The sequence below is a fragment of the Passer montanus genome, unplaced genomic scaffold (genome assembly GCF_014805655.1).
Source record: "Passer montanus isolate IOZ18808 unplaced genomic scaffold, ASM1480565v1 scaffold177, whole genome shotgun sequence".
NCBI classification, from domain to species: domain Eukaryota; kingdom Metazoa; phylum Chordata; class Aves; order Passeriformes; family Passeridae; genus Passer; species Passer montanus.
The window spans coordinates 46,296-74,237 of NW_024365048.1; the positions used below are offsets into that span (position 1 = coordinate 46,296).

General features: G+C 49.8%; 2 protein-coding genes across 7 annotated transcripts in view; both read left to right on the forward strand.

The window, feature by feature from the left end:
* Positions 1–10,064, forward strand: part of GOLGB1 (golgin B1) — a 39,569-nt gene extending 29,505 nt beyond the window's left edge. For 4 of the 5 annotated variants that reach the window (XM_039704557.1, XM_039704559.1, XM_039704558.1 and 1 more), the window contains 8 exons: positions 1,299–1,477; positions 2,699–2,864; positions 3,970–4,101; positions 5,237–5,395; positions 5,528–5,625; positions 6,272–6,406; positions 7,903–8,008; positions 8,401–10,064. In XM_039704557.1, coding sequence (XP_039560491.1) covers positions 1,299–1,477; positions 2,699–2,864; positions 3,970–4,101; positions 5,237–5,395; positions 5,528–5,625; positions 6,272–6,406; positions 7,903–8,008; positions 8,401–8,535 — 1,110 coding nt within the window. In that variant the 3' untranslated portion in view covers positions 8,536–10,064. The remainder of the gene's footprint in view (positions 1–1,298; positions 1,478–2,698; positions 2,865–3,969; positions 4,102–5,236; positions 5,396–5,527; positions 5,626–6,271; positions 6,407–7,902; positions 8,009–8,400) is intronic. The other variant, XM_039704562.1, reaches the window with a different exon arrangement.
* Positions 10,065–11,113: 1,049 nt separating this feature from the next.
* LOC120500096 (hematopoietic lineage cell-specific protein-like) lies at positions 11,114–27,875 on the forward strand. Of its 2 annotated transcripts, none has more exons than XM_039704527.1 (15): positions 11,114–12,004; positions 14,176–14,259; positions 15,460–15,533; positions 16,739–16,868; positions 18,086–18,196; positions 18,576–18,630; positions 19,055–19,165; positions 19,730–19,840; positions 20,663–20,718; positions 23,153–23,222; positions 23,459–23,595; positions 24,169–24,285; positions 24,766–25,075; positions 25,791–25,862; positions 26,592–27,875. In XM_039704527.1, exons 2-15 carry the CDS (start codon positions 14,176–14,178, stop codon positions 26,726–26,728), a joined length of 1,575 nt encoding a protein of 524 aa, XP_039560461.1. In that variant the 5' UTR covers positions 11,114–12,004; the 3' UTR covers positions 26,729–27,875. The 2 variants fall into 2 exon arrangements, with proteins under 2 accessions (XP_039560461.1, XP_039560462.1); XM_039704528.1 differs by having other exon boundaries at positions 11,115–12,004; positions 24,172–24,285.
* The last annotated feature ends 67 nt before the right edge of the window (positions 27,876–27,942 follow it).

Genomic DNA, 27,942 nt, shown 5'->3' on the forward strand with positions numbered 1-27,942 from the left:
AAAGGGTCTTCCAGAGATCTTCTAGAGACCTTCTAGTCCAACCCCCTTGCACAAACAAGGCTTGCTGGAACAGGTTGCTCTGTACAATGTCCTGTTGGATTTTGAATATTTCCATCAGTAAATATTCCACAGCTTCTCTGGCCAACCTGTTTTTTCATGTATCTGGAAACGGTTTCCAGAATTAGTTTCTCCCTCACTTTCCAAGGGATGGAGATAAGGCTGACCAGACTGCAGGTTCACAATTCTCCTCTCTTGCCCTTCTTATAGGTAGGGATGACATTTGCTTTCTTCCAGTCTTCAGGAGCCTCTTGGGTCACCATGACCTTTCAAAGGTAATGGAGTTGCCTCCCAATGACCTTAGCATTTGTGGGCATGCTCCATCAGACCCCATGGATCTGGTATGGGCCATTTGTATTATCTTCTCTGGCATGGAGGCTGTGATTCCACTGCTAACTTCCCAGGGTGGTTTCTCTGTTAGTTTGGTTTAAAATATGAAATCATGGAAATAAGGTCCCTGTTAACCTGCATAGTTCATATCTGTGTCAGCTCATTTAATTTGCCTTAGATTTCTAAAAGAGACTAGAACAAAGGTTTGAGTTTCCTCCTCCTCTTGGCAGCTGACTTTCAAGGCAGGTACAAGACATTGCAGATTGCTTTTGACATTCTTGCCTGCACACTGGATGTGTCTGTGTTTGTATAGTCTCTGGCACAGTGCAGCCCAGCAAGTTGCAGAATTCTCCTTGCTGGTCAGAAGACAGACTTTGACAGTCATGTCCCACTGCCACTCATTGAGCACTGTCCTGTCTCCAGAGTCAGCCGTGTCTTCTTGTCTTCAAAAACAATTGCAGTGATGCATGTGTGACAACAACTTATTTTTAATTATAGCCTGACTGGAATTGGAGAGCCAAAAGGATTTGGCTTACCAGTTTCCCGGTTTACAGTAAATACGAACTTCAGGAGTTATGCTTAACCAGCTCCTTCTGTGTCACTTAGTTTTCCTCTGAATAAGATAATTAATATTGTAGCTTGGAGTCTTTTTGTTAATGTATTTCACATCTTCATGAGAGGGCTCAAAACTCACTGCCCTCATTACCAATAGAATTGTCTGAGGGCTTTTTTTCTGAGCAGTTTTTAGTACACTGCTGTATTTGATGATTCCGTTTTTAGTTCTTCTGTCATCTGAATGTGACCCTTTTCTCCGTCCGGACACCACAGTAAGAAATGCTCTTAAACAGTTCTAAGTAATAAACCTGATGCTTGCTGAGCTGTCACACAATGATGTTTCTCTTTAATTCCAGGTAAGAGAGCTGGAGAATCTGCAGCAGCAATACATCCTGGTCGGGGTGGAAGCTGCTGAGAATTCTCGCTTAAAGGCACAGCTACAGCAGTGGGAGCAAGAGGCAGACAAACAGCTTCGTCTACAAGAACAGCTGAGGCAGGAAGGAGTTGTGTACCAGCAGGAGCTCCAGCAGCTCAGGTGAGCTGTCTGTCTGCTTCCTGCCTTGGTGAGGTTGCAAATGTGTTTGTTTCTCTCAAAGAGCAGCTGTGGGCAGAGATGGAGTGAGTGCTGAGAACCTCAGCCTGGGCTGCGCCAGGTGACACTGAGCACTCTGCCATGGCCAGGAGAGGACATGTGATTCCCTTGCCCAGCTTCTGCCTCAGAATTGCAGCCCAGCATCTTGGAGGTTAATGCCTGTGTGAAATAGAGCAGTGATGTTTTTGTTTTTATTTCCTTCATCCAGTGGTGGTCAGTATCCTCTGCTGGAGAAGAAACTGAGGCTGTTTCTTGTATTGGAGCTTATGTATATGATCACAGTACTCACCATTCCAGGCTGTGGCTGAACACCCTTTATTATCCCACTGATATCATAGTTTAGAGCATACTAATTTTGTATGGCTGTCTAATCCTTTATTTCACTTGCTCTATGTCTTCTGGTTTTTTTAAGCTCTGTAATTCAAGTCTAGTAAAATTGTCTTCTCCAACTAGACTAAAACTAGTCAGACAAATATGCTCTGTTCTGAAAACAAGGGGAAATGCTTTCAGATATTTAAGAGATCCATTTAAGAATGCCTGAGGCTGGAATGAAAAGGGTGGGATTTTCTTTGTGGAAAGGTCTACAGCTTATCTTTGTCTGGAGTGATATAAAAATTTGTAGTTTTCTCCCTCCCCCTACCCGCAATCTGACCCTCAAATTAACACTGCAGATCTCGTAAAGTTTGAAGCATCTTACAAATTTTATTTATCCTGACAAAAGAACAGGAGTTTTATTTCCTGTGCAGCTTTTACACTGTACATGTAGTGATGGCCTCAGGTTGGTGTGGTGGGATCAGTACTGTGGGTCTGGTGCACATATGACCGTGCAGAAAAATTATTATGGGGACAAGTGGCATTGCCAATGACTTCCTTGACAAAACTCTCTACAGTGATATCAAAACAATGTCCAGGAACACAGCAAGTGTGAAAAAGTCACCCTAGGATAGCATGGAGCAATCCAAAGGGTTCAACCAAATACAGAAAACTTCCTTAAACCTGCTTTTAAGGTTCCAGTACTTAAGTGTGTTGTTTTGGCTTGGCTTGGTTATAAAACTTCGTGTCTAGCATGATTGAATCACCCTTGGCTCATTCTTAGCTGGGTACCTGGTCATCATAAGTCATACTGGTAACTTCCTTGTAACTTCCCTTGTTTATGCTGAGCAGACAGGAGAAGACCACCTGGGAAAAGCAGAGCAGCAGCATGAAGGAGCAGTACCTCATGGCCATTGCAGAGAAGGACAAGCAGCTGAGCCATTTACAAAGCATCACACAGGAAATGAGGCTGCCCTTCAGCAGGTCTCAAACAATAGAGGAACAGCACCAAAGCAAGGTGGGTGCAAAGATACAGATTCTGTACTGGAAATGTGAAGCTTGAAACTCAACCAGAAGAGCACATGTAGCCTGTATCCACCTCCTGCAGACTGCAGCATTGGATGTGGTTGTGAGGCCTCCAAAGATAATGCCAACAGTCTAACTTGCGACACTGGAAGTTGTAGAAATTATGGCATACCCTTAAGTACTCTTCATTAAGTCCTGGTTTCCACTGTTTCAAGAAAGAGGGTAAAAGAGACAGGGCTTCCTAGGCACCTTGGGTCCCTTGGAGCAGCATGGAACTTCTCAGGTGTGTATTCTAGCTGGTTTAAAATTGCCCTCTTGCACTGTCTTTGAATCTAAGATTTTCTTAGTTCTCATTTTAATGTCAGATCTCCATTTTTAAGTTTTCTATTGAATTTTTCTTGCTGTTTTTACTGTAACAGGGATCTAAAATCCTGGTTCAAGCCCAGAGAGGCTGAGGCTTGAACACTGCACCTTCTCTCTTATTCCCTCTGTATACAGTCCTAAAAGTGGAGTGGAATGTGTTTGGTATTTTGTTTGTCTAGAGAAGGCTGCATGCACAGTGCAGTGTATCAGAGTCAAGACAGAACTCTCCCACCCATGTCTGCCATGTCCCTGTGGTTTATATCAGTGGAGGGGGCAGCAAATCTCCTTTATCCCTTTGATACACCCATGCATATATGCAAAGAAAAAGCTTGAACAACGTTCATGTGATGCTTTCCAGGAGGATTCTTCAGTGGTGGCCTTCTGGTCTTTGTTGATTAGATCAGTGTGGACACTGCTTTTGGGTTTTGTTTGTTTTTTCTTTTCACATTCATGTGCTTTTTTTATTCCTTCCGGTGTTACAAACAGCTTTAAGACAACTTTTGAGCAGGACCCATCATATGTGCAAGTTTGGTGATCTTTCCTGACTATTTGTATTTTCAGATGGCTTTTAGGATATTTCTGTTTATTCCCCATTCGCTCTTTTGCCTGTGCAGATCAAGTTCCAGGTCTAGGAATAATGTTAAGTTTGACCTTGGAATACTGAAGAGAGAGGAGCAACACAAGAGCGAGTTGTCACACGTGCAGTATATTTTTCATTGTTCTTTCCTTGGCAGATTTCTCCAGAAGTCCTGAAAGGGAACTTTTCAAGCCTAGAAGCAGAGATGAAACACCTCCAGGCCCAGCTAAGTGATAGTCTGAAAGAACTGCACCAGAAAGAGCTCAGAATTCAGCAGTTAAACAGCAAGGTACTGATACATGTCTTATACTTGCTTGCAGTCAGGAACAAAGAATGTGGGGAGGGTTTGGCTGGAATAGGGCTCAGGAAGCAGGAATTAATCTATTCTTGCAGGCATTCAATCAAGTAACACAAAATCAGAAATACATCTCTCAGAAAAGCAATGTTAGTATCACAGTGATGAATTCACTGCTGCTGAACAAGGCTGGCACAGCAGCAGAGCCCATCCTCCATGTCCCACACTGCTCTCCCTCAGTGAGCAGCTGTCAGAGCCAGAGCGCTGCAGAGAGAAGCCATGAGTGGGACAGCTGTTCTGTATGGACCAGAAGGATATCCAGGCCCCAGGCAGATCCCATCCAGCAGGCTCAGTGACAGGGTCTGACCCAGCAGCTTTTCTGCCACTGCCGTTTAGTGCCCTTTCTCCCAGGTGACCAAATGGAGAAGGGAGGAGGGAAGAAGGCAGGGGAAGAAAAAAAGAGGTGACAGAAGGGGAGAGGCGAGGAGAGAGGACAGATGGAGGGGACAGTGGAGGAAAGGAGTTGGATGGGGGAGATGAAGGCCAGTCAAAGGGACCAGACAGTGAGACCATATGAAGAAAGTTGTTTACAGGTTCCATGTAAAAAACAGTGCTCCTATTGTCAGGAGCACTTTCTAGCCTCCTGCTTTCTGGGCTGCTGAATGAAGTCCCTCCTCACGAAGGCAAGCTTGTCATCTTCATTCCTGCCTGCCAGCTTGAAACACTACCTGCATTTCAGTGCAGGATCACAATCAGTCAATTCCCACACTGAAATGGAAGACCCAGAATTTATTCATCTTCAAAAAGAGAGCTGTGTTCAAGGAGAAAGTGAGACTATCAAATAATAATTTACTGATGATATTTCTGAAAGGTTTAGGTCAGTATCAGCACTTCAGAAATCTTTTTCTGGACATGTAGTATTCTGTACATCTCTGATGTTTTGAGATTCCTATTGCAGAAACCATTGCCACAAGCTACTGTTGGAGATTGTCACTGGTCTTTTGATGTTAGTGATGGGTGGCATGGCAGTTATATGTTCTCAAGAGAACTCTTACCCTCAACTAGACAGAGAATAAATTTGCGTTCATAAAATCAATTTCTTTGCTTGCTGATTGTGTTCTCTTCTCAGCTATCTCAGGTTTTTGAGGAGAAAAATGCCCTCTCCCTCCAGCTCCGAGGGAGCAGTCGGAGCACCTGTGAGAGCCATCAGCACTACAGCGAGGTCCTGAACCGCTGCCTAGTGCTCGAGAGGCAGCTCCAGGAGCTGCAGGCTGCAGACAAGAGCATGGTAAGGGGGCTGGGCTTGCTGCAGAGCAGGCAAAAGGTCATTTCAAGTGGCTCTGCAAACTGTCCAGCATTCTAGTGGCTGTGTGTCCTCTTCATTCAGTGCAGTTTGCAGTACGTTTCTGTGTTCTTTCAGGAGCTGTTTGCAACAGACGCTGCTCCAGGAGCACCCCAAGAAAAGAATGAGTCACAGAGAGGCACTTACACATCTGAACTGCAGGAGCTGCAGCTGAGGTAAAGAAAGTGTGAGAAACAGGGGTGGGGATGTTAGTCCTGATGGAGGCCTTGAGGCTAGTGATGAGCCTGATGCTTTTACTCTGCACCAGTGTTGGGAAAACTCAGTCCCACACTAAGATCTTGTGGACTTGGAGGAACTGTCATATGCACTTATTAGCTGTCATTAGTTATCTCTTTGGATTAGAACTTCAAAAAAACACAAGGATAACGTACAGCAGCAACACCAGCCAAACCAGCATCTTGGATCTGGTAGGCTGCATCTTCAGCAGCTGCTGAAGTATATCAATAGTCCTGGCCTCAGGGTTGTAGCCTGAGAGTGTGTCTGGAATTGAGATGTAGCACAGGATTCCTTGTAACTTTCTGAAACTAAGATCTAGCACATGATTTCTCAAACCCTTTCAAAATAATTTTCAGAAGGTGGAGCCATGGTGACAGAGGCAAGGAACTCCTTCCTGATGTGAAACAAGCTTCAAGAGATTTATCTTCTCTCATGTTTTCCAAATAGTTTATATATAGTAAAGATCACTAAGTCTCCTGTGTGATAATTTGAATCTGTTCACATACTGCATCAGTGAATACAATAGAAACACAATGGTCCATGATTTGGGCCTTTTTTGGCATATGCTTTGTTATTTTCTGACAGGTTATCTGAAACAGAGCATTTACATAGCAGCACAAAGCAGGATACGAAGTATTTGGAGGAGCAGCTGGAGGAAGAACGGGACCGTCGTCTTGCTGCAGAGGAGGCGCTTTTTGCAGCGCAGGATCAGATCAGGAGGTGAGGCAGCTTGAGCAAATGAGCACTAGCACCACAGAAGTGTGCTGGTTCTAGCTCTATTTTTCATATGCACTTGATCACATCCTTCTGTCAAATGGCACTGGTGGCACAGAGACAACTACCATGTCTGTCACAGAATCACAGAAAGGTTGAGGGTGGGGGTCCCAAGGGATTGAAGTTGAGGGGCCTCCGAAGACCATGTGGCCCAGCCCCCTGCTCAGCCTGGATCCAGTTGCCCAGGACCATGTCCAGATGGCATTTGAATATTTCCAGAGGAAGACTTCACAAACTCCCTGGGCAGCTGTTCCTTCAGTTGTAGGCAGATAGGATGAGACTAACGATTAGGCATTAAGACAAGTTCTGTCTAGAAATTAGATGCCAACTTTCTCGATTAGTTAAATTAACTACTGGAAAATAAAATTTGGAGACTGAGTCTTGGGTGCAGGCTGAAGACGAATTCTCATGGTTCCAGGGGATTTGTCTGCTCAGTATGCATCTGTCATGCCTGAAACAGTTCTGACTTGAAGAATGTCACTCATTTTTAATGTATTGCCAATTAACATCAACTTTTCATTAATTTGGTTATGGAGAAACAATTAAACACTTAGGATTTTAGTCCACCTTTCCCAGGCTTAATTTCAGCCTAGCCCCCTATCCTGCCCTGTGCCCACTATCCAGCACTGGGGTCTGCACTGCACAGGGCTCTGCCTATCTCAGGGCACTGCACGGATGCCCTGAGAGTCAGAGCAAAGGCAGCTATCTGGACTAAATGTTGGGATTAGGATGCAGTGAGCCGCAGGTCCAAAATGCTTGATTCTCCTCATTGACTATGGAGGGGGATTTAGCATGTGTCCTGATGGTAGGCACATGTGCTGTGCATTTCCTGGTGGTTCAAATAAGTGGAGTTATGGACTAGTGGAGTCTTTTACATTAAAACACTGCCTTTCTTCTGACACACTTGCCGATTTAGCAAAAAAATAATGGTGTGTATGGAAGAATTCTGGATGAAGTTCCCTGGTAATTGCTACAAGGTTTGGACAACTATACCTCCTTCTGGCATTAAAGTCTATAAAAGCCTCCTGCAGCTGATCTCACTAATGAACCATAGCCCCAGGACGTGACTGCTGCCTCTGTCACTAGAAAATAGGAAGAACCAGCACTACTGCAGCCAGAGCTGGCTTCCAAAATAACTTCATAGAATTTTAAGCATCCGGATGTATTATCTGCCCTGACTTCTTTCTAGTCACACTATAAAATTTCACTTGAAAGGAAGAAGAACGCCTGCTAGCTGGGCCACCCTGTTCTTTTGCCCAGTGTGAGCGCAGGAGGCATGAGACCTGTTCAAATGGAACCAGCTCTTGGCAAGTGAAGCCAGGGCTTGCTTGCAGGGGTTGATTCCTTTTTTGAGAAATGCCTTCTTTCCTAAGCTTGATTACAATGTTGATTTGGGACATCATAATAAAAAACTGAATTTAATTTCATATTTGTTGTGGCAGGTTGCAGTCAAGTGAGTGGTCATCTTCTTTAAGTGCCAGCATTGATATGACTCCAGGTCACGAGCAGTCCTTGCTGATCGACTCCATGGATAATAATTCCAGCAGAGTAAGAATTTAATATTCACAGCTGTCAATTATGTGAGCCCCAGCTGATTCAAGAAACTGTGAACCTACAGCACTAAATTTCCTCTGTAGACACACATAAATCAGTCAGGGACTGTGTAGTTTTTCTGCTTTCACCGTGCTGGAAACAAAACTGAATGGGGCTGTTTTAGAAGTGCTGAAGGACAGGTTCATGGACAGCCTGCAGAGAGCAGAGGAAGGGGAACATTTCATGAGCATTGCCCTAGTGTTAGGATCTGATAGTGGAGCAGATTGGGGAAGGTTTATGCTCATTAGCTTAAACAAGCTTATCTCCATGGTCTGGAGAGCTCTGAATGAAGGCAGCTGGGGCCACAGCCATTCCTTGTAGTGACTGCTCTCTCTTTACTTTTCCAGACCCGGAGTACTCCTGGACTACGACGCCTGTTACGCTCTCTCTTCCACTCCCGGGCCCACTTGCCCCTGCTAGTGGCCACGTATCTGCTTGCTCTCCATGTCCTGCTCTTCCTGTGCTTCACAGGCCACCTGTGAATAGAAGTGACAGTTTTTCCTCGAGCCTCAGCCCTGTGCATGCTGAGGGCCTGCATGCCCTCACAGAAGGGCAGCACTTGCCCCAGCTGCAGCCTTTCCCAAACCAGCCCTGAAGCAGCAGCTGCACCCAGAACCTGCTGTCAGTGCTGGTGCTGGGGAACGGCTCCCAGGAGATCTGCCCTTCCCTCGGTGTTTCTATGTGAGTGGTTTGTCTTCTGAGCCAGGGCTGTGCTGCAAGCCTCAAGGCCAGCATCTGTTCCTGTACCTGGAAGCAGTACCACTCCTTTTAGATAGTATTGTGCTGCACTAGGAATAAGAAAAATACTCTTGAGTTGCTGCAGTACTTCAGCACTTCTAAAACTGCACAGTCTTCCCCCTCTTCGGCTGAATCCATGAGTGGGGTTGGGGGAACACTGCAGCTGGATATAAAAGAATTGTCTTCCCTTTCTTGCACCCCTTAGATTTGCTCCATGGCTCAGAGCTGTCTGAAATACATATCCTAAGGAAGTTATGGGCACTTTAAGGAATGTGAATTTTAAAATCATGTTTCCTGCTCAGTTGCATCTCCTGTTGAAGAAGGGCCAAAATTATTGGCCAGTATATCTGGCCCTGGTGAGCATTCCATTTAAAATCAGTCACGTGTCTGCCCTGACAAGCCTGTAATATAATGCCAGTAATTTAGTTACTTAAAAGGAATAGGAAACATGAAACCTTTTAGCTCTTAAGTTAAAAATCCTCCTATTTATAGCATTTGTGCACCTCTTATGATGGAAGGTGCTGCCTTACCTCTAATAGAGCAGCCCTGCTCCTGCCTTCTCATCCACTAAATACTCATTGCGAGACTGAACCTGCACAGGCTGTGTTGAAGGGGTCCTTAATGTGCTGCATGGGCCCAAAGCAAATGCAGAAACTCAGAAATAAACTCTCTCCCTTGTGCTGAGGAAGGAGCCTTCTGGTTTTAGAACCCTCTGGTGTAGAAAGCTGGTGCTGGTGTTTGGGCATGTTTGGACCCTAATCAAAAGATGCAAATGGACTGAATCTTTTATGATATATGGAGATATGGATATATTTCCATATGTTTTCTAAAAACCTCCTGAATTTGAGACTGCCCTCTTCCAAAAGGAGAATGTTGAATGCAAAGGAAGTTAAGTGGCATTCGCTGTCAGATCCTGAGTGGTCGTTTCATTCAGAGTACTGGCCAGGAGAATCCTATCTGCCTCTTAGTAGAGCATTAACAGTCACATTTTTCCCATGGGAAAGAGGTAGTTCTTTTGATATTGCTGGTAAACTAAGCTGCTCTAGCCAGTGCAGAAAGCCTGTTTGAGGGTGGATTGATTTCACTGGTAGCTAAACCAGCTGAATCTCTGGCAGGTCCAGAGCACTGGCACTAGATATCCTCTTGTGGACTGTCTGTGATTATCAGTGTGAACTTCCTCTAACTATGTCAAAATCAGTGACCAAATGGTTTGTCTATAGCTTCCTGGGGTATGAACTCCTGTATGTATAATAAAGTTTATTTTTCAGATGGAGTTTGTGTAACATTGCCATGTAACTATGCAAGTGGAGGGTGCAGTGCTGCTGTATCAGCACACCTCGTGTGGGACTGCAGGTTTCCTTTGTCTGCACTGCCTTCTATGATGGTTGCAGAAGCTGTTTCTTTATATAATGTGAATGCCTAGGTGATGACTTTTTTTCCCTATCTCACCTCTTGCTCAGCCTTTTTCAGCTGACAGAATAAGGAAATAGCACTTGAATGGGCCAATGCCTCATGGCAGGGATGTGTGGATCTAATGATTTTAAGATCCCTTCCAACCCAGACCATTGCATGCATCGTGAAAGTGATTCCAGTAAAACAATACCTACTTGGGTTTGTTTTTCCACATCTGCCTGAACACTGCGCCTTGTTAGAGTTGTGTAACCCCAGGACAGATAGAGAGGTTGGCAGCAGTGAGCTAGAGCGTGCTGGTCATTCAGATGGGACAGTTCAACTGTCCCAACTTTCTGTAGCCAAAAACTTGTTCACAGTCACTACTACAGTCCCCTACCACCGTTGGATCAAAAGCCAGCATTGGGGTATTGAAAGGCTGTAGATAATGTTTCCACTGTGTTTAACAGGAGCAAGGATTATAAGCAAAGTATGTTTCCTTAAAGCCCATGCATTTTTTTCCTGAACTGAAGAAAGGCATAATTCTGATGTCTCAGATACATTTAAATGTTTTATACCTTCAGACAGAACAGTTCTTAATCTTAATCTTAGATTAAATATAGGAATAAACCCTCAAAAGGATCTCCTGGTCTGCTGAGCATAGTCTGACTGAACAGCTTGATGACCTGATGAAAGATGGAGCCTTTTAGCTGATAGGAACATTTAGGTTCCTATCTCAAACATTTCAACATTTTGTTTCTTCTCCAATGGACCTGTCCTGCCTTGATTTTTGATCTATCTTCCATAAAGGCTGAGAAGGAAGGTCAGCCAACAAAGCTGTGCTCTATCATCCTCAGACACGCCAATTCAGCAGCACCATTGAAGCTGGGACAGGTCTGGTTATGTGCCCGGAGGAAGGCAATGTCAGGGGTGTAGGGAGGAGTGGATACTGCATGGAGCTCTAAGGGGTGCCCTCCTGATCCTCTCAGCTCCCTTTACAGGACAGGTGTGAGGATCTGGGAGTGGCAGAAAAAGCTCACGATGAGGTGCAAGGAACCTGTGCAGGTGCCCTCACTGAGGGCAGATCAACCCACCCCTGATAATGCAGCTCTCATTAAGGCCAGTGCTGAGGAGAAACAACAGAGGGTGCAATCACAGGTAAGTTGCTCCTGAGCACAATGAAAGCACCCATGTGCTAGACTCTTTTCAGGAGTGCTTGCTGCCTCCCAGGAGCCCGAGACACGGATGTCACTGGACAATTGACTTCAGTTCAGTGCAGCCTTTGGACTGTGCCCACTCTGGTTCTCTCATGTAGGTACTGGTGATTTTGCAACAAGAAGCCCAAGTTTGATCAAAGAAGTATTCAGGCCCCTGGGCAGAAATGGGAAAAGGCTCAGGAGCACGGTTAGTGTTCTCAATCCTCCAAGCAATGGGGAGAGATATTGAAAGTAAAAGGCATGCTCAAGACCTGGCTCTGGGATTTGTGCCTCCACCAGAACTTTGGTTTTTATTACCCATGCGAGAGTCTTCTTGAAAACACAAGTGTGCTGGGACCTGATGGGCTCCAGTGTGCTGATGGAGGACCTCTGTGTCTGCACTGCACCAGTGTCTCAGGGCAGAGGCAGTCTGCAGGGGAACTGCAGCTCTGGGGCCAGCTCTGGGACTCAAGACTTGAGCAGAGCTGGGGGCTGGGATGCAGGAAGTGAAAAGAGCTGAAGTTAAAACAGGAACTCAGAGCAGACACAGGTCCAAAGCTGTCACTGGCAGCAGGTGCCTGAGCAAAAAGCAGCAAGTTTGCCAGCAGGAACTCGTGAGCCTTTAAAGGTAAGAAAATTTGAGGGAGTTTTGGGCGTGGAAAGTGAGAAATTACTACAAAAAAGTATAGTTTTCGGTGGGCAAAGAGAACTTCCTGAACAGCATGTTCAAGTGGACAATGCTCAACATTTGTTTCTCAGGCTATTGTCCTGTCATCATTGTGGTTCTTGCGTTTGAGGCTCTAAAGAACCACGTTTCCAAATCTACCAGTACAACTGTGCTGTGTGGTAGCCCTGTATTTGTGCTGTAGTGGATGTTTTCCTAGGGGAAAATGGGACAAAAAAGGGTTGAGATGCTACCCTGGCTGATATTTCTCATATGGACAGTGTCCAGAGCCTTGTGATGTGATTACAGCCTGTGGTTTGTCATGGTTCCCACAATGCATGGCAGGTGGCTTTGGAGAATGGGTGGTCAAGAATCATTTTCAGCAGTATTTGAAACTTTGAACCATCTTATTTGAGCTCAAATCAGCTGTCCTGATGACGAGCAGCCCTATGCTAGCTGGTTATTATTGCTGGTTTATGCTTTACAAAAATGAGCAACAAATATTAAAAATCTTTGGCATGAGAGATGCCAATAAATGAGTGACAGGAGGAGAAGAAAGGTGTTAGAAAGGGCTGTGTTGTCCACATGAGCCTTTCCACATTGCTTCTAATTGCAATTAACTGTATCCTGTTTGGCACCAGATAGCTGTCAGTTGGCAATGTCACAGTCTGATCCTGAGGCACCTGGAGAAGGCCTAAAACTGGATCTTCACCGTGTATCTGCCTTAGCCCGTCATCTTCTCTCTTAGCAGACTACCTGTCCTTTGTTTAACAAAAGAAAGAATCATGACTGCTGTGCTTATTTGGTTTCTGTTCTCTTTGCTCCCTGATCTTACCGTGCTGGTTCTTTGGAAAGGACGGCTCGAAACTGAGCAGTGTATTGCACTAAACCGGAAGGTTATTCACTTAAGCAGCTTTTGATGTGGGACAGTTAATTACTTAGCATAAACAGAGAATTATTAATTATTAAGCATAAACAATTTGCTTTCACAGAGGGTAACTGCCCCAAGAGCTCAGGGCTGTCTGAGGCTTCCACACAGCTGTGGGAGCGAGGGGTTAGCACAGCTGAGCAGCACATGGTAAAGCTGCTGTTAACTGAAGATCCAGCACAAAGGAGCTCTCTTCCTGCTGATTTGGTCACAGTTTGGTGTGATGGAGAACAGGGCTCAGCTCAGTCTTTCCTGCACATTCTCTTCCATCTTTCTCTCTGCCCCACAAAAAAGCTGGTTTGGGCAACACAGAGAACTTGCAGTTCCTCAACAATGCAGGCAGAAAAAGGGGTAGGATATGAAGGGATGGAGCTCTGATGAGAGTGATTGCTCTGGGGTGTAGGGGCAGCAAACTAATCTTTTTTCTCTGTCTCTCATTGTGGAAAAATGCAATTGTTTCGAGGGGGCTGTTTCATCATGTTTTTTCACAGTCACCTTGAAAATGAAATGCAGCAGTTTTAGATTTCACATTACTTTTATCTTCCTCTTCCTGGGCCCATCACTTCCTCCAGGCCTGCAGCAGCAGTTCCACCACAGCCTCAGCCAGTTTAGCCCTACATCTTCAGTGCTTTTAGCCCCATTTCCCATTTTCTCCACGTGACAGACAGAATACCACACAGCACAAGTTCTGTCACACCACTGTCCAGCCTTGCTCTGACCCTTTTCTAGGCTATGGGCAGGGATTAAAAGGTTGAAAAGCAGACAAGAGGCTTGAGGAGTCCATCTCAGTTCCAACAGGACAGTGTCACAGTGTTGGAGCACGCCATGGTGTGTGCGACTGAGCTAATAGCAGGGGTAACTCAGGGAACAGCCTCCCACAGCACAGAAAATCAATGTGTGTTGGAAAAGCAGAATCTGGTAATTGGAAAAGCAGCATTCGTTTACATTATTATGTGTGTGTTCCTACTGCAGAGTCAGGGTGCAGAAGGCCATGGTTTACACCTACATGCCCCGTGTGCTTTGCTGTAAGACATTCTGGGGCTCAGGAGCTGCTATCTGGGGGTGCCCTGTGCTATATGAGGGACAGATGTGTGAGGACAGGTGGCCTGTAAGGACCCCTTCCAGCCCAGGTTCTGCTGTGACCGAGTGTGAGCCAGCTGTGGCCGTGTGTGGCCACCCGGGGTGACAGCATGTCTTTGTTGTGCAGATGTGGAAAGCAGTTGTGGGACACAACGTGTCAGTGAAAATGGAGGCTCAGGGAGATGACTGGGACACAGACCCTGATTTTGTGGTGAGTGTTTGATGTGGAAACTGTTATACTGATGGTGTGAAGAGCTCCTGGCCTTGGGCTCTTGCTGCTGGGGCAGGGCTCGGGGCTCGGCAGGGCTGCAGCACTGCTGGCGGGGCAGGATCAACCCAGTGCCATCAGCCCCTCGCAGGCACTGTCAGGTCACTGTCTGAGCCACTTCTGACATCTCCAGGTTTAGTCTCCAGAACTTCCTACACCATTGCATACTTCATGTCTGACCACAAGTAATGGCACTTAAGGAGTACAGAATACGCAGGGTTTCTCAAACCTGCTTGTTTAAGAAACTCCCTTTTTATAAGGGTAACTCCTTTGTCCTCTCCACAGCATATATTACAAGACACACCAAACAAATTTTCTCTGTCCCACACTGTTTGTAACTACAGGATACAGAATTTCCCTCATTTATCTTTTTTCCAGATGAAAAATCCTACTCTGCTTACAGTCAGCTTGTGCAGGTGCAGCTCTGTGCCTCTTACACTCTTGTTTTCTATCTAGTTCAACTCTGAGTTGAGCTGGTGAGACAGCAGAAGGGTTCAGCCTAGGGAACCCTCTGCATTCATACAGGATCATGATTTTCATTTTGCATTTGGTTCTCTATTACTTTCATAATAAGCCTCTCCTGTTGGACAAGAGTCCTGTGTTTGTGAGGTTCAGTCTTGCCTAATTATTTCCATTAAGATATTCTAGTTTGGGGAAGAAAATCAAATTCCTTTTTCATAGTCACAAGTTTTTAATGTTTTAGGAAAAATCTACACTGTCAAATTTTTTTGTTTACTTTTCTTCTATTTGTGGAAGCATTCAAACTAAGTGTGAACACAATAAGACTTTGTATTAACTTTTTCATTCTATGTCATATATACATATTTTCAGCCTTATTGCATTTTAGGAAATACTTTAGTGATGCTTCACTTTATTGAATAAGTGTTCAGAGCTTCCACAAAGCTACAAGGCTGTGATGGCCAGGCCCGAGGGTTGGGGTCACTGTGGTTTCTCGAGTGATTTCCCCAACAGCGCATTCCGCACGTGCCGGTGTCGCCCCGGCTCTGCGGAGTGTGTCGGAGACCCGGCCTGGCCCGGCCCTGCCTGGCAGGGATGGGGTGCGGGACTCCTGGACCGTGCCCGGTCCGACGGAGCGCAGCGAGCCCCGTGCGGGCTGGGGCTGACAGCCACGTTCGTCCGCAGAATGACATCTCTGAGCGGGAGCAGCGCTGGGGAGCCAAAACCATCGAGGGCTCTGGCCGTGCCGGGCACATCGAGTGAGTGCGGTGAGACCGGGACCGGGGCGTCGGGAAGAGGCCCTGCCCGGGCACAGAACGGGCTCTGCCGGGCACAGAACGGGCTCTGCCGGGGCACAGAACGGGCTCTGCCAGGGTCAGAACGGGCTCTGCCCGGGGTGCCCGGCCCTGCGGAGGAGAGCAGGGTGACACCGCGGGCTCTGCTGGGCTGGTTTGCTGCGGGCCGGGAGCCTCTCTGCCGGGGACAGAACGGGCTCTGCCGGGGGACAGAACGGGCTCTGCCCGGGCACAGAACGGGCTCTGCCGGGGCACAGAACGGGCTCTGCCGGGGACAGAACGGGCTCTGCCGGGGCACAGAACGGGCCCTGCCCGGGCACAGAACGGGTTCTGCCCGGGACAGAACGGGCTCTGCCGGGGACAGAACGGGCTCTGCCGGGCACAGAACGGGCTCTGCCAGGGACAGAACGGGCTCTGCCGGGGACAGAACGGGCTCCGCCGGGCACAGAACGGGCTCTGCCGGGCACAGAACGGGCTCTGCCGGGGCACAGAACGGGCCCTGCCCGGGCACAGAACGGGCTCTGCCGGGGACAGAACGGGCCCTGCCCGGGCACAGAACGGGCCCTGCCAGGGACAGAACAGGCTCTGCCCGGGACAGAACGGGCCCTGCCCGGGCACAGAACGGGCTCTGCCGGGCACAGAACGGGCCCTGCCCGGGCACAGAACGGGCTCTGCCGGGGACAGAACAGGCTCTGCCAGGGTCAGAACGGGCTCTGCCCGGGGTGCCCGGCCCTGCGGAGGAGAGCAGGGTGACACCGCGGGCTCTGCTGGGCTGGTTTGCTGCGGGCCGGGAGCCTCCGCGCCCTCGTTCTGCGGCGCTTGGCCGAGTCCTGCCCCGCAGCCGTGGGCGATCAGGGCCGAACACCTGCACATGGGGCTGCCCCAGGGCAAAGGCTGCCAGCTCCTTCCCTGCCCGGGGCTGACCCGCAGTACAGCTACCTCGGGACAGCTCAGTGCAGCCCTGCAGGAAAAAGGAAATGTGGGGTCCCAAGAAGGTCGGGATGTAACCCTGAACAGGGCTGCATGAGAGGGGCTGGATGTCCCCCTGAACCCACTCGTCCCTTGCCAGACCCCGGGGGAGCCCAGCACAGGCAGCTGGTCCTGCCTGTATGTCCTGCTGGCCTTAGGCTCTGGAAAATCCCACACCCACCTGCCATCTCTGTCTGCAGCATCCATCAGCTGAGGAACGAGGTATCAGAGGAACATGAGGTCATCAAGAAGAAGGAGCTGGAGACTGGCCCCAAGGCATCCTATGGCTATGGAGGAAAATTTGGCACAGAGCAAGACCGAATGGATAAGGTAACAGCTGTGGGAGGCTTCCCTCAGCTTCAGTGGAAAAGTGCTTTTCTCATAAAGGAGGTGGTATCTCTGTTTTCCGGCCTGACCCTGGAGGAAGAGTATGGAGGGTTTGCATGGCTGCACAGATTCACACATGTCCAGCTGGCCCATTCACTATCTCCAGGATCTGTTTGAATTCATTTGTGTAACTCCTCTCTACAACTTCTTTGCAATGCTCCCTTTAGCTGTGAAAGTCTTTCCGGGGCTGTTCAAGCCTGCTGCATAACAAACTAAATCTGGTGCCTCCCTACTTGTGCTTGCAGAACTAATGTGTAGTAATTCCCTCCTCATATTCTGCATTACAGAGCTCATATCTCCCTGAGATAAAGCCCTAGACATCAGATCTGGTCTGTGTTTTGTGATAATCATTATCACGCTTCTTCCTGCACCTTTCAGCATTTAATGCTTCTTTCTCAGAAGTGTGATGTTTAGATCAAAGTAGAGCTGCATAGGTGTGGTCACTGTGGGATTGAACAATACCAGGATGGCAGGGTGAGAAAGACTGTCGTCAAAAATTCCCTGCTCTCCCTGCCAGAGCTGTTGTAGTCAGGAACTGCACACGCTCCTCAGGAGAAGGGGCAGAAACTGAACACTTGCAGAATCCTGGTGAAATCGGACAAAAGCCAAGAAGTTGCTCAACAAAAGCACCCTCACTGTGGTCCAGCAGAGTCTGAGCACAGCTGCTCCATTTTGGCATAGAGTGGCTGTGGTTCCTGGCCACAGAACCTCCAGCAGGGAGAGCAGGTTCCTGGCTTGGCTTGTGGCCAGGTTTGCTGGCCCTCACTGTCAGATACAGAAACCGGAAACAGGTGCCAGAGCTCTGCCTGGAGTTCTCAGCTGTATGTACATACCTGTCCGCACTTTTCTCTTGTCTTCCCTGTGATTATCCACCATGCAACATCACCAGCACTTGAGAGCAGGTGGCATTCAGCATCCCACGCTTTGCTTAATGAGCTGGCAGTGGGGACATTTGTGAGATGACAGCCCTCGAGACTCCTCCCAGGCCTCTGAGCAGAGCTGCTGCTGGCAAAGGCCACATGGAGAGCCTGGGCACCATCAGCACAGCCAGCTTGGACCTGTTACCTGTGGCTGTGAGTGTGTCAGCAGTGTGTGGGAGCAGCTGTGGTGCCTCTGCCTGTCCACCATGGATGCTCATGTCACACTGTCTCTCCTCTCAGTGTGCAGTAGGACACGAGTACATTGCTGATGTTGGGAAGCACTCCTCGCAGACAGATGCAGCCCAGGGCTTTGGTGGCAAGTTCGGAGTCCAGCGGGACCGAGCTGACAAGGTGTGTTGAACAGTGCAGCTGAAATCCATAGTTGTGGCCTCTGCTGGCCTGGAGCATTGCCACGTGCCAGCCTGGGGCTGTTCTCAAAGCTCAGGGCATGCAGGGTGTACCCTGTGCCCTGGTCTCGCTGAAGCACAGCTCAGCTGTGTGCAGGGCAGTGGCCCCACAGTGTGAGGCAGCTCTGGAGGTGGCTGGTGTGCATTGCTGTGGTGGGCCTGTCCCACCCAGGCAGAACACTGTTTCTCCAGGGGCTGTGGTGTTTGCCCCTGCATGCTGCACCACAAGACAGGGAGCCAGTGACAGCCTGGCCCCAGGGGAGGGAGGCTGAGGCCCATCTTGGCCCTCAGGATGTTTGACAGTCCTCCCCTTTTTGTTCCAGTCAGCACTGGGCTTTGAATACAAGAGCGAGGTGGAGAAACACTCATCCCAGAAAGGCAAGTCCATGGGCATATGTGGCCCCTTGACCCTTTGCCCAGCTTCTCTTCTGCTCCCAGTATCTTGTGCTGTTGGCTGTGGCACAGTCTCCTGTCTCTTGTTTCAGATTCCTGTTCCCCGTCCATCTCCCTTGTGGTCCCATGTGCCACTGTCCTCCACACATCTGTTTTCTTCTTTCCTCCTGGTCTGCTGTGTCTCCTGGTGCCCTGACCCGGTTTGCCTCATGCCCCCATTCCTGTGGGCTCTCATCCATGATGCTTCCTACCATCCACTCTGTCCCCTCCACCCCTTCACGTTCTGTGGTGTTTTCCATAATCTCTGCTGCTGTCGCGTCTCCCTGGGGGCCCTCCCCAGTGCTGCTCCCTATCCTCTCCTCACCAGCCCCATACTGGGGGCAGCATTTGACTCCATGCTCCACCTCAGATTACTCCAAGGGCTTTGGTGGCCGTTACGGAGTGGAAAGGGATAAGGTGGACAAAGCAGCTGTGGGATTTGACTACAAAAGCCAGGCAGAGAAGCATGACTCTCAGAAAGGTGAGCCCTGGCATCCAGGTGAGCTGGGGAAAACTGAGGGAACTGGGGGTGCTGGAGGGCGTGGGGGAGCTGGGAGAGTCAGCTGAGGAGGGGGAGCAGGCAGTGTCATGGCTGGAGCTGGGGACTGTGCCCACTGGCACTATGGGCACTGTGCAGGACACTTGTAATCTGCTGCAAGAATGGTGGAAGAGCTACAGGGAGCTGTTGGGAAGGGCCAGGTGAGGAAAGCCATTGCACTGTGCATGACTGCTAGAAAGTGTTCAGGCTAAAGGAAGAGGAGCAGAAGAGTTCTGTGGGCATAGGGATCTCTTGACAGCATATCACCAAAGGAAGGCTGAAGGGGAAGCTCAGGCAGGTGCTAATAGCAGGTGACATGTCCCAGGGAGGAGAGAGGGCTGTTGCTGCAACACCAGTGGGGAAATCTGACTTTGTTCCATGTCTTTCTCTAAGTCCTGGGCATGGAAAACCTGTGAGAACAGCCTAAGCTCACACTGCTGCCACTCATCTCCTTCCCTCCCTTGTGTGTTCTCTTCCATGCCCTGATCTGGATCCCTGTGGCTGAAGACTATTCTGTGGGCTTTGGTGGGAAGTTTGGGGTCCAGAGGGATCGTCAGGACAAGAATGCCCTCGGCTGGGACCATCAGGAAGAAGTGCAGCCCCACGCATCCCAAAGAGGTCAGCAGTATTGCCAGAGGTGGTAGTAGTTTCCTTGGAGCAGACACAGACCTGTGGCTGGAGCTTGTGGTTCATAGTAAGAGATCCAGCTGCTGAAAACAGAATGTGTCCAGCACGTTGCAGACACAGTGAACCCCAAAGCACAAGGGCAGAGTAGTGGGAGCTTGGATCAGTGGGGGACACGCAGTGTGGGTCCCTCAGTCAGGACTCCCAAACTGTGCCGTTCCCTGTGAGGGACGCTCCTAACCATGAGCTCATTGAAACCTCGCTGCCCCATTTCCTAACCGTGAGCTCGTTGTAACCTCGCTGCCCCGTTTCCTAACTGTGAGCTCATTGAAACCTCGCTGCCCCGTTTCCTAACCGTGAGCTCATTGTAACCTCGCTGCCCCGGTTCCTAACCGTGAGCTCATTGTAACCTCGCTGCCCTGGTTCCGCCCAGATTTGCTCTTCGCACACACGAGACGCTCTGAAGTCAGGAGCTCTCACAGAGGAATGAGGCAGAGCAGATCCCAGGAGTGCATTTTGTGCAGCATGTTTGACCTCCCTGAACAGGGCCACGCTCCATTCAGGTGGGGTGACTGGCCTCACCCTGGTGCCTTGGGCTTGGGTTGGCAGCCACAGCCCTGCACACCTGCGCCCTCAGTTGAAAGGAGGGAGGGATTAGTCCTAAAAGCTACTGTCCAGAGCACTTGGCTTTATCTGTGTCTCCTCACAAATGGAATTAACTAGAGATAACACATGCAAACTCATTCCACTGGTCACAGCATACTGAAGTCAGAGATGCACACGAAATACTCTAAAATAATTTTTTTTCCCATACAGACTATGCCAAGGGGTTTGGAGGCCGTTATGGGGTCCAGAAGGATAGAGTGGATAAGGTAAGACTGCTGCAGGCTGCAATTGCTTCCTTGTAACCACTGCTTTTTGCCTAGCTGAAAGAGAAGAGATTCCCCCAGTGGAGCTGAGATCCCAGTACCCAGTGCACAGCTATGGAAGGAACTGGCCGAGCATAAAATACCACAGGGTGCAGAGGAATGCAGCCTGGGGAGACTGTAATGCAGGAATTCCTCATGGCACTCTGTCACCTCTCACTTCTCTGCTGTGTGTTACCCTCTGCAGGTTTTTCACTCCTATCAAGGAGTGCCTCATGGTCTGTTCAGGTGCTAAATCTTCCTGCACACCTTGACAAACTCCAGCAGGGTTGAGATTGGCATAGATGAACCTGCTGTGTGTGAGAAGAGGTCACCAAGTTGCTGGTTCAGGTTTTGTGTTTGGGCTGACACCTGGCAAAGCCTCGTCTACAGTCACAACTCAGAGTGAGGCACGGAGATCAGTTCTGTACTTGGCAGGCTGCCCTGAAGGCTTGGTCCCCAGAGGGTGTCCTGTGAGTGGCTGTGATCTGCATGGATGTGATAGCCTAAAAGATGCAGACCCTGGGGCTTTGGGGCATTTGGAAGAGGAGTGAGAGTGCCTTCCCTGAAACCTCCTTCCCTTGCTGGGGGCACAGAGCTGTGCTTGGTGCAGCACCAGCATCACTGTCCTCGGGAGCTCGAGGAAGCAGGGGAGGGTGCAGAGACCTGGAATCACCCACACGGTCCTGTCCCTGCTGCGTGCTGGCTGGGCCTGCCACAGAGAGGGAATGTTGTCCTGCCCTCAGAAGAGATTCGCACTAGCTCTGAATTTAACAACAGCAAATGGAGGTGCACTGACAAAAGGCACACCTTGTATGTGGTCAAAAACAACATACAAAAGCACATGAGGACTGAATAGAAGGGTTGTGGCTCTTTTGGGAAGCAGGATGCGGAGGGGAGATAAGCAGTTCTTGTTTGGGTGAAAGTGAGCATGAATTTGTGCATTTTAAGAATACTGAAGCATAAACAAACATGGTAAAAATAAAGATTATTTGGGCAAGTAAATAAGTTTCAGATTGCCTGGCCCTCAGGAATGGAGAAATGCTGAATTCACTGCACCAGAGCAGAGCATGACAGACTCTCATGCAGCCTGAACTACCCTTTGGTAAAGTTCTGGACACTCAGTATCAGACAAAGGCTCACACAAAATAAAAATGCTGTCATATACGCAGCATGACCAGGCTTCTGTTGTGACCTGTGGGCACCTGGTTCTGAGCCTGCAGGCTGGTTTACGTGCTCAGGTGTGTTTTCTGCAGGGAAAGCAGAACTGCTGTCGGGCTCCATGGCTGCAGTTGGCTATCATAGCATGGGTCCCTGCCAGATCATAATTAGCATTGACTCCATGATTCTAGAAGGCTGATCAATCACTTTATTATACTATACTGTGCTTATTAAGAAACTAATAATCCTTTACAGACAGTCTGATACAGACAGACCAGATTAGTCAATTGAATCTAAGCACTATCACTGGTGGCCAATCAAGAAATCACCCGTTAGTAAACAAATCTCCATAACACATTTTACATGTTCACAACAAGTACAATAAGTGAAGATAAGAATTGTTTAACATTATTTTCTCTGATCTTCTCACAGCCTTCCCCCACAGAATGCCTGGGAAAGTTGAGCCTTGCTCTCTGTGGCCAGAGAGCTGCTGCCACAGTTGGCCACCAACCTAATGTGACAGCTGCAGGCAGCACCTGCTGTAAAGTGTCAGGCTGAGAAGTGGGTCCTACCTGCTCGTACCTTTTTGCATAAAATAGTTTTCTCATGAAAGCAGATAAACGCTTAAGCCTTCTCTATCTCACTTTGGGTTTCCTTCACCCTCCCCACCAATCCTATTCCCAGTCCAGCCTCTCTCCATCCCTCCTGAAGCCGGTGGTGCTACAGATGTTGGCACACAGGTGCTGCTTTCCAGCCTGTGCCACTGCACACACATGGCAAGTGAGGCAGCTGTGCATCCAGCAGGGAAGTGCTTTCAGGCCTCCTGCACGGGCAGTGCCAGGGTGGGTGCACAGTGTCCCTGGGCCTGGGGAAGAGGCAGATGGCCAGGCATCTCCCCAGACATCCCCCCAGCTCCTTGCCATGGTACAGGGAGTGTCCCCAGCACTGCTGTCCTGTGTCACTGCTCAGCCTTCCCCACTGGGCTCCACAGCACCTTTCTGGCTCTCAGTGCCATCTCTTGGGCAGGGACACCTGTGTCCTTGGCTGGGGGGCAACAGGCACGTCCCCAGGCCAGGGAGGTGTCAGAAGGGGGGACTGCAGCCAACAGCCTCCCCTGGGCCAGGGCAGGTGTGCAGGTGAGGAAAAACATACCTGGGAACAAAGCTTGCCATCACCAGTACCCAAAGCCAGCACTGGCATTGCCCAATGGGCTGAACAATTCTTTCACTTCCTCTTGCAGAGTGCTGCTGGCTTTGATGAGATGGCAGCTCCCACCTCCTCCTATGAGAAAACAAGACCCCTGGAGGCAGGTGAGACCTGAGTACCAGCCCTGGGCTTAGGAAGCTGTGGGCCTCACAGTCCCTCTGTGGCAGCCTGCTGGCAGGTGTGTGCTGTGGTGGGATAGGGGTTTTACCTGTGCTGGAGGGCAGGAGAAGGTGGCTGACTGCAAGTTTCTCTGGAAGAGGCAGCGGTCTGGGTTTCTCCTGGATGCTTGGTGTGGTGGAAGGAAGACACAGGGCTGGGTCAACCAGCTGTCTCCTCACAGGAGCCTCCAGTGGCACCAGCAGCCTGCGGTTGCGGTTTGAGCACATGGCCCAGTCGGCAGAGGAGGAGAGCAGGAGGCAGGCAGAGGAGGAGCGGGTGAGGCGGCAGGCCCGGGAGCACCGGCTGGCTCAGCAGCAGGTGAGTCAGGGCTGTCTTGCCATGTCCTCCAAGACTCATGCCTCAGACTTTTCTTTGGAGCCTTGCAGCTCCATGTTCTTCTGTCTGGTCTCTTGAGAGTAACCTCCTGCCTAAACTGCTTCCCTGCATCTGCCAAGAATGGCCACTGAACTTCACGGTTGTCACCGGACTTTCCTTTTCAGCACACCAAACACTCATACAAGGACATACCTGCACTTAACCTGTGCTCTGGCCTCAGCTTCTTTTGCCTCTGGTGCAACAGTGTGGTTTCTGCTCCCCAACACTGCGGATGCATCCCAGCAAACTGGAGATGGCCCCCAGCCCCTATGTTTACCTGCCTTCCCCCGGTGCTTTTCCTTTACTCAGAGAACAGAGCGGTATTAACGATGGACCTCTCCCCCCAGCATTGCTCCTCTTTGGGGCTGCCCAACCCCAAAGAGGGTTGTCACCAACCTGTGAGTGCCCAGGCCCAGAGCAGGTTTGTAGGTGGTGGAGAACATTCTGAGTTGCTCTGTTGGGAACGTGAACAGCCATTGTTCAAAGGAACTGAGCAGTCTGATGGCTTTTCCCCAGCAGGAAGTCCCTCTGAGAGAGAAGGAGCACACTGGGACTGGGGCAGCCCCTCCAGCTGTGCCAGCAGGGGTGCCCAGGGGTGCTGCTGGGGACCAGCCTGTGTCACCAGGAGAGCAGGTACCAAGGCAGTCTGGGAGAGCTGGGGAGGGGAGCAGGCAAAGGGGATTGCACCTGAGAGGAGCTGTGCTTCATGTGCAGCCCTGCAGGAAGATGTGGAGCACAACCACAGGGTGGGAGAGGCTTTGGAAGAATGAGGGGGAGCATTGGGCTGGGAATGGGCCATGGCTGTGCAGCACCTGACCCCATGGGACAAGCTCTGGGAGCGGGTCAGTGCAGTGGCACTGCTGTGGGCTGTGGTGAAGTATGAACAGAGTTCAGGCACGTGAGTCCTGAGGGTCTCCAGAACAACCCCAGCTGCTGGTTCAGTATGGCCCAAGTAGCTCTGCTGTTTCCCGGGTGTGCAGGGGATGGTGTTCCATTGGTGGCCTGGCAGCAGTAAAGGGGCTGCCTTGTGTCAGGTGCTGGGAGTCAGGAAAGAGTTGCCTGTGGTGGGTGCCTTGCAGGTGACTTTGCTGTCACTTTCCCACCTCACGGCAGGAGGCCAAAAGGGATGATGAAGAAGTACCACCCACTTTGCCACCAAGGCCAGCAGATCTGGATGCAGAGCTGTGCAAGGTCCCCAGCCAGGGTCAGCCCACCTACAATGTAAGTTTGGATGTTGGCGGAGACTATGAGGAGCTGCCAGAGCCTTCTGACCACTATGACAGCACCAGTGGAGGTGCTGACTATGAAGAGCTGCCAGCCCCTCTGGAAAAGCTGGACGCCACCTACGACTTTGGAGGAGATGGAGGTGAAGACTATGAGGTGATCCTTCCTCAGGAGCCCAGACAGAGCCATCCCCACCTGGGTGAGTACTGATGGAATGTCTTAGGAAGCTTGTACCTGTCCACTAACCTCACTGGACATATGGGACAAACTGCAGAGGGAATTTTTTTCCTGAAATCTACTGTGGTCAGGATAGCAGCTTCTGGTGATGGAGACTTGGTTGTGTCCCACTCCCCCGCCCAACTCTAAGGTGCAGATGAGCTGCATGGGATGCTGGACCAGACAGCAAGAATCTGCTGGGTCAGGGTCTGGGCAGGAGGCTGCCAGAGGCCTGGGAGAAGCTGGATGTGGACCAATGCTCTTGCTGGAGTTTCCTGGCAAGTAGTGCCCTGGGTCCTGGGGATGCCCCTGGTTCAGCCCATCTGTCATATGGCTGGTGTTCCTGGGACCTGCTGTGGTGGAGTCTCTGGTGTGAGGAGTGTAGGTAGCCTTTGTCCAAGCACAGGAGCAAACTGTGTGGGCTGCTGTCGGTGCTTCTGTCACAGCTGGCATTGCTGGCAGGTGAAGAGCTTGGAGTTATTCCCGGCCTTTTTCTTGGGAGAGGAGCATGAAAGATCAGGATCCAGCTGTCTCCTTGAGGGAGGGGAGGGAAGTCACTCCTTGCTTTGGGCTGTGGTGCACCTCTCCTTGCTGACAGGGTTTGACGTGCTTCCCCAGAGCTGGGCTGGAGGGTGGCCTGACCAGGACTGTGTGGAGGCTTCAGCCTCTGTCTCATCTGTGTGTCCTGTGTCCTGCAGGGAACACAGACAGTGCTGCTGAGGGGCAGAGCCCCGGGATCTGCGCAGTGGCTCTCTATGACTACCAAGGAGGTGAGTCTGCCCTCAGGGCTGGGGGAAGGCGCTGTGCCTGCAGGGGGTTCACTGCAGAGGGGAAAGGACTGGGACTTGGTGGTTTAAATTTCTTCCTCCTGGGAAGCACAATGAGATCTGGCTTAGGAACATCATGGTGCAGGAATGGTATTCTCCTGTTTAGTACTCCCAGTAAAAAAAAAATCACTTCTCCTCTCCAATTGGAGGCACAAAAAGGCAGAGATCACAGGTTGAGATAACAATTTTGAAAACAGCAATAAGAAAGTGAACAGTAACAGCAACAATGTTAATAACAAAAGATATAAGAAAAAAATTATTCACATGGAAAAACACCCAGCAACAGACAGTATTGGATGGCTCCCTCCACCACATTTTCTCAACCCAGTGGTCCTTGGAACTGAGAGTTCCTTTCCCCCACCCTGGCAATGACATGAGGTGGTACAGAATAACGTCCATGTCTTGGCCATGGTTCCTCCCAACAACTGCAAATATTAGCCTTGTCCTGACGCAGAGCAGGACAGGAACAAAGAAACTTCATCTTTCATCTGTGAGGTCTTGCTCTTTGCTTTATCTGTGATGTGGGATGGGGGTTGGGTGAGGTAAACTCTTGGGGTTATCAGAGCACTTGTTCTGTCTTCTGCCTGGGGAAAGGTGGGAGGAAGAACGTGAACCAGCTCTCTCTGGGGTTCTCTTTGCATTGTGACTGTCTTTTCTTGACAATGTTTGCAGATGGAGATGATGAGATTTCTTTTGATCCTGATGACACAATCACGCACATTGAGATGGTGGATGAAGGCTGGTGGCGGGGACAGTGCCATGGCAGAGTCGGCCTCTTCCCAGCAAATTATGTGAAGCTTCTGCAATGAAATTAGCACAGTGCAAGCTGCTTCCTTCACACCTTTTGCCTCTGTCATGGTTTGACACTGGGCAAATGCCAGACACCCACAAAAGTCACTCATCCACCCTCCTCTGCCACAGCTTGGCAGAGGAGAGAAAAATTTAACGAAGCTTTGTGAGCTAAGGACTGGGAGAAAACACTCCAAGGGCAAAATAGGCTTGACTTAGAGGTACAAAGGGAATTTATTACTAACAGAGTCAGAGGAGGATAAGGAGAAATAAAGGAAACCCTTAAAACACCTTTTTTTCCCCCAACTCCTCTCTCCTTCCCACCAACATTGCAGGGAGATAGGGCATGGGAGTTTTGGTCATTTCATCACTGAGATTTTCTTCCATTGCTCTGGGAGAGGAGTCTTTCCCCTGTGAAACCATGAGGTCCCTCCCATGGGAGACAATTCTCTGAACTTCTCTGACACAGGTCCACTCTCATGAGCAGCAGTCCTCCAAAAACTGCTGCAGCATGGTCACTGTTCCATGGGGTGCAGTGCTCCAAGGACAGGCTGCTCCAGCCTGGCAGCAGGGCCCTCTCTCTTCACTGGCTCTCCCACTGGATCACAGCCTCCTCCAGGCATCCACTGCCCTGGCATGGGCACCTCCCCCTGGGGCTGTGGGTGGATCTCTGCATCCCCCGTGGATCCCCACAGCTGTCTCACCATGGTCTCACCGCAGCTGCAGAGGAATCTCAGCTCTGGCCCCTGGAGCACCTCCTGCTCCTCCTTGTGCACTGGCCTTGGTGTCTCCAGGTTGTCTCCCTCACATGTTCTCACCTTCTCCTCTTCTCTGGCTGGAACTGAAATTGCTCCTCACTTAAATCATGGAGGTGTTACCATCACCTCTCATTGGCTCAGCTGTGACCAGCAGCATGTCCATTTTCAGAGCCACCAGAGGTTGGCTCTGCTGGACGTGGTGGAAGCTTCCAGCAGCTTCTCACAGAAGCCACCTCTGTGCTCCCCACTACCAAAAACCAGGCCATGCAAAACCAACACAGTCCACCTCTTGCATCTGTGAATCACATATTGAAGAAGAAGAGCAACAACAGCACCACCACAACAAAGTGAGCACAGTTTGTTTGTTTTCTTTTCTAGCCAGAGAAGAGGGGGAGGTGAGAACCTGTGAGGGAAACAACCTGGAGACAGCAAGGTCAGTGGGGAAGGGAGGGCAGGAGATGCTCCAAGTACCAGAG

Coding starts and splice junctions, on each gene's coding strand:
- LOC120500096 (XM_039704527.1), top strand. CDS start 14,176: ATGTGGAAAGCAGTTGTGGGACACAACGTGTCAGTGAAAATGGAGGCT. Junction 18,197..18,575: donor AGCGGGACCGAGCTGACAAG/GTGTGTTGAACA, acceptor TTTTTGTTCCAG/TCAGCACTGGGCTTTGAATA. Junction 19,841..20,662: donor GCCCCACGCATCCCAAAGAG/GTCAGCAGTATT, acceptor TTTCCCATACAG/ACTATGCCAAGGGGTTTGGA.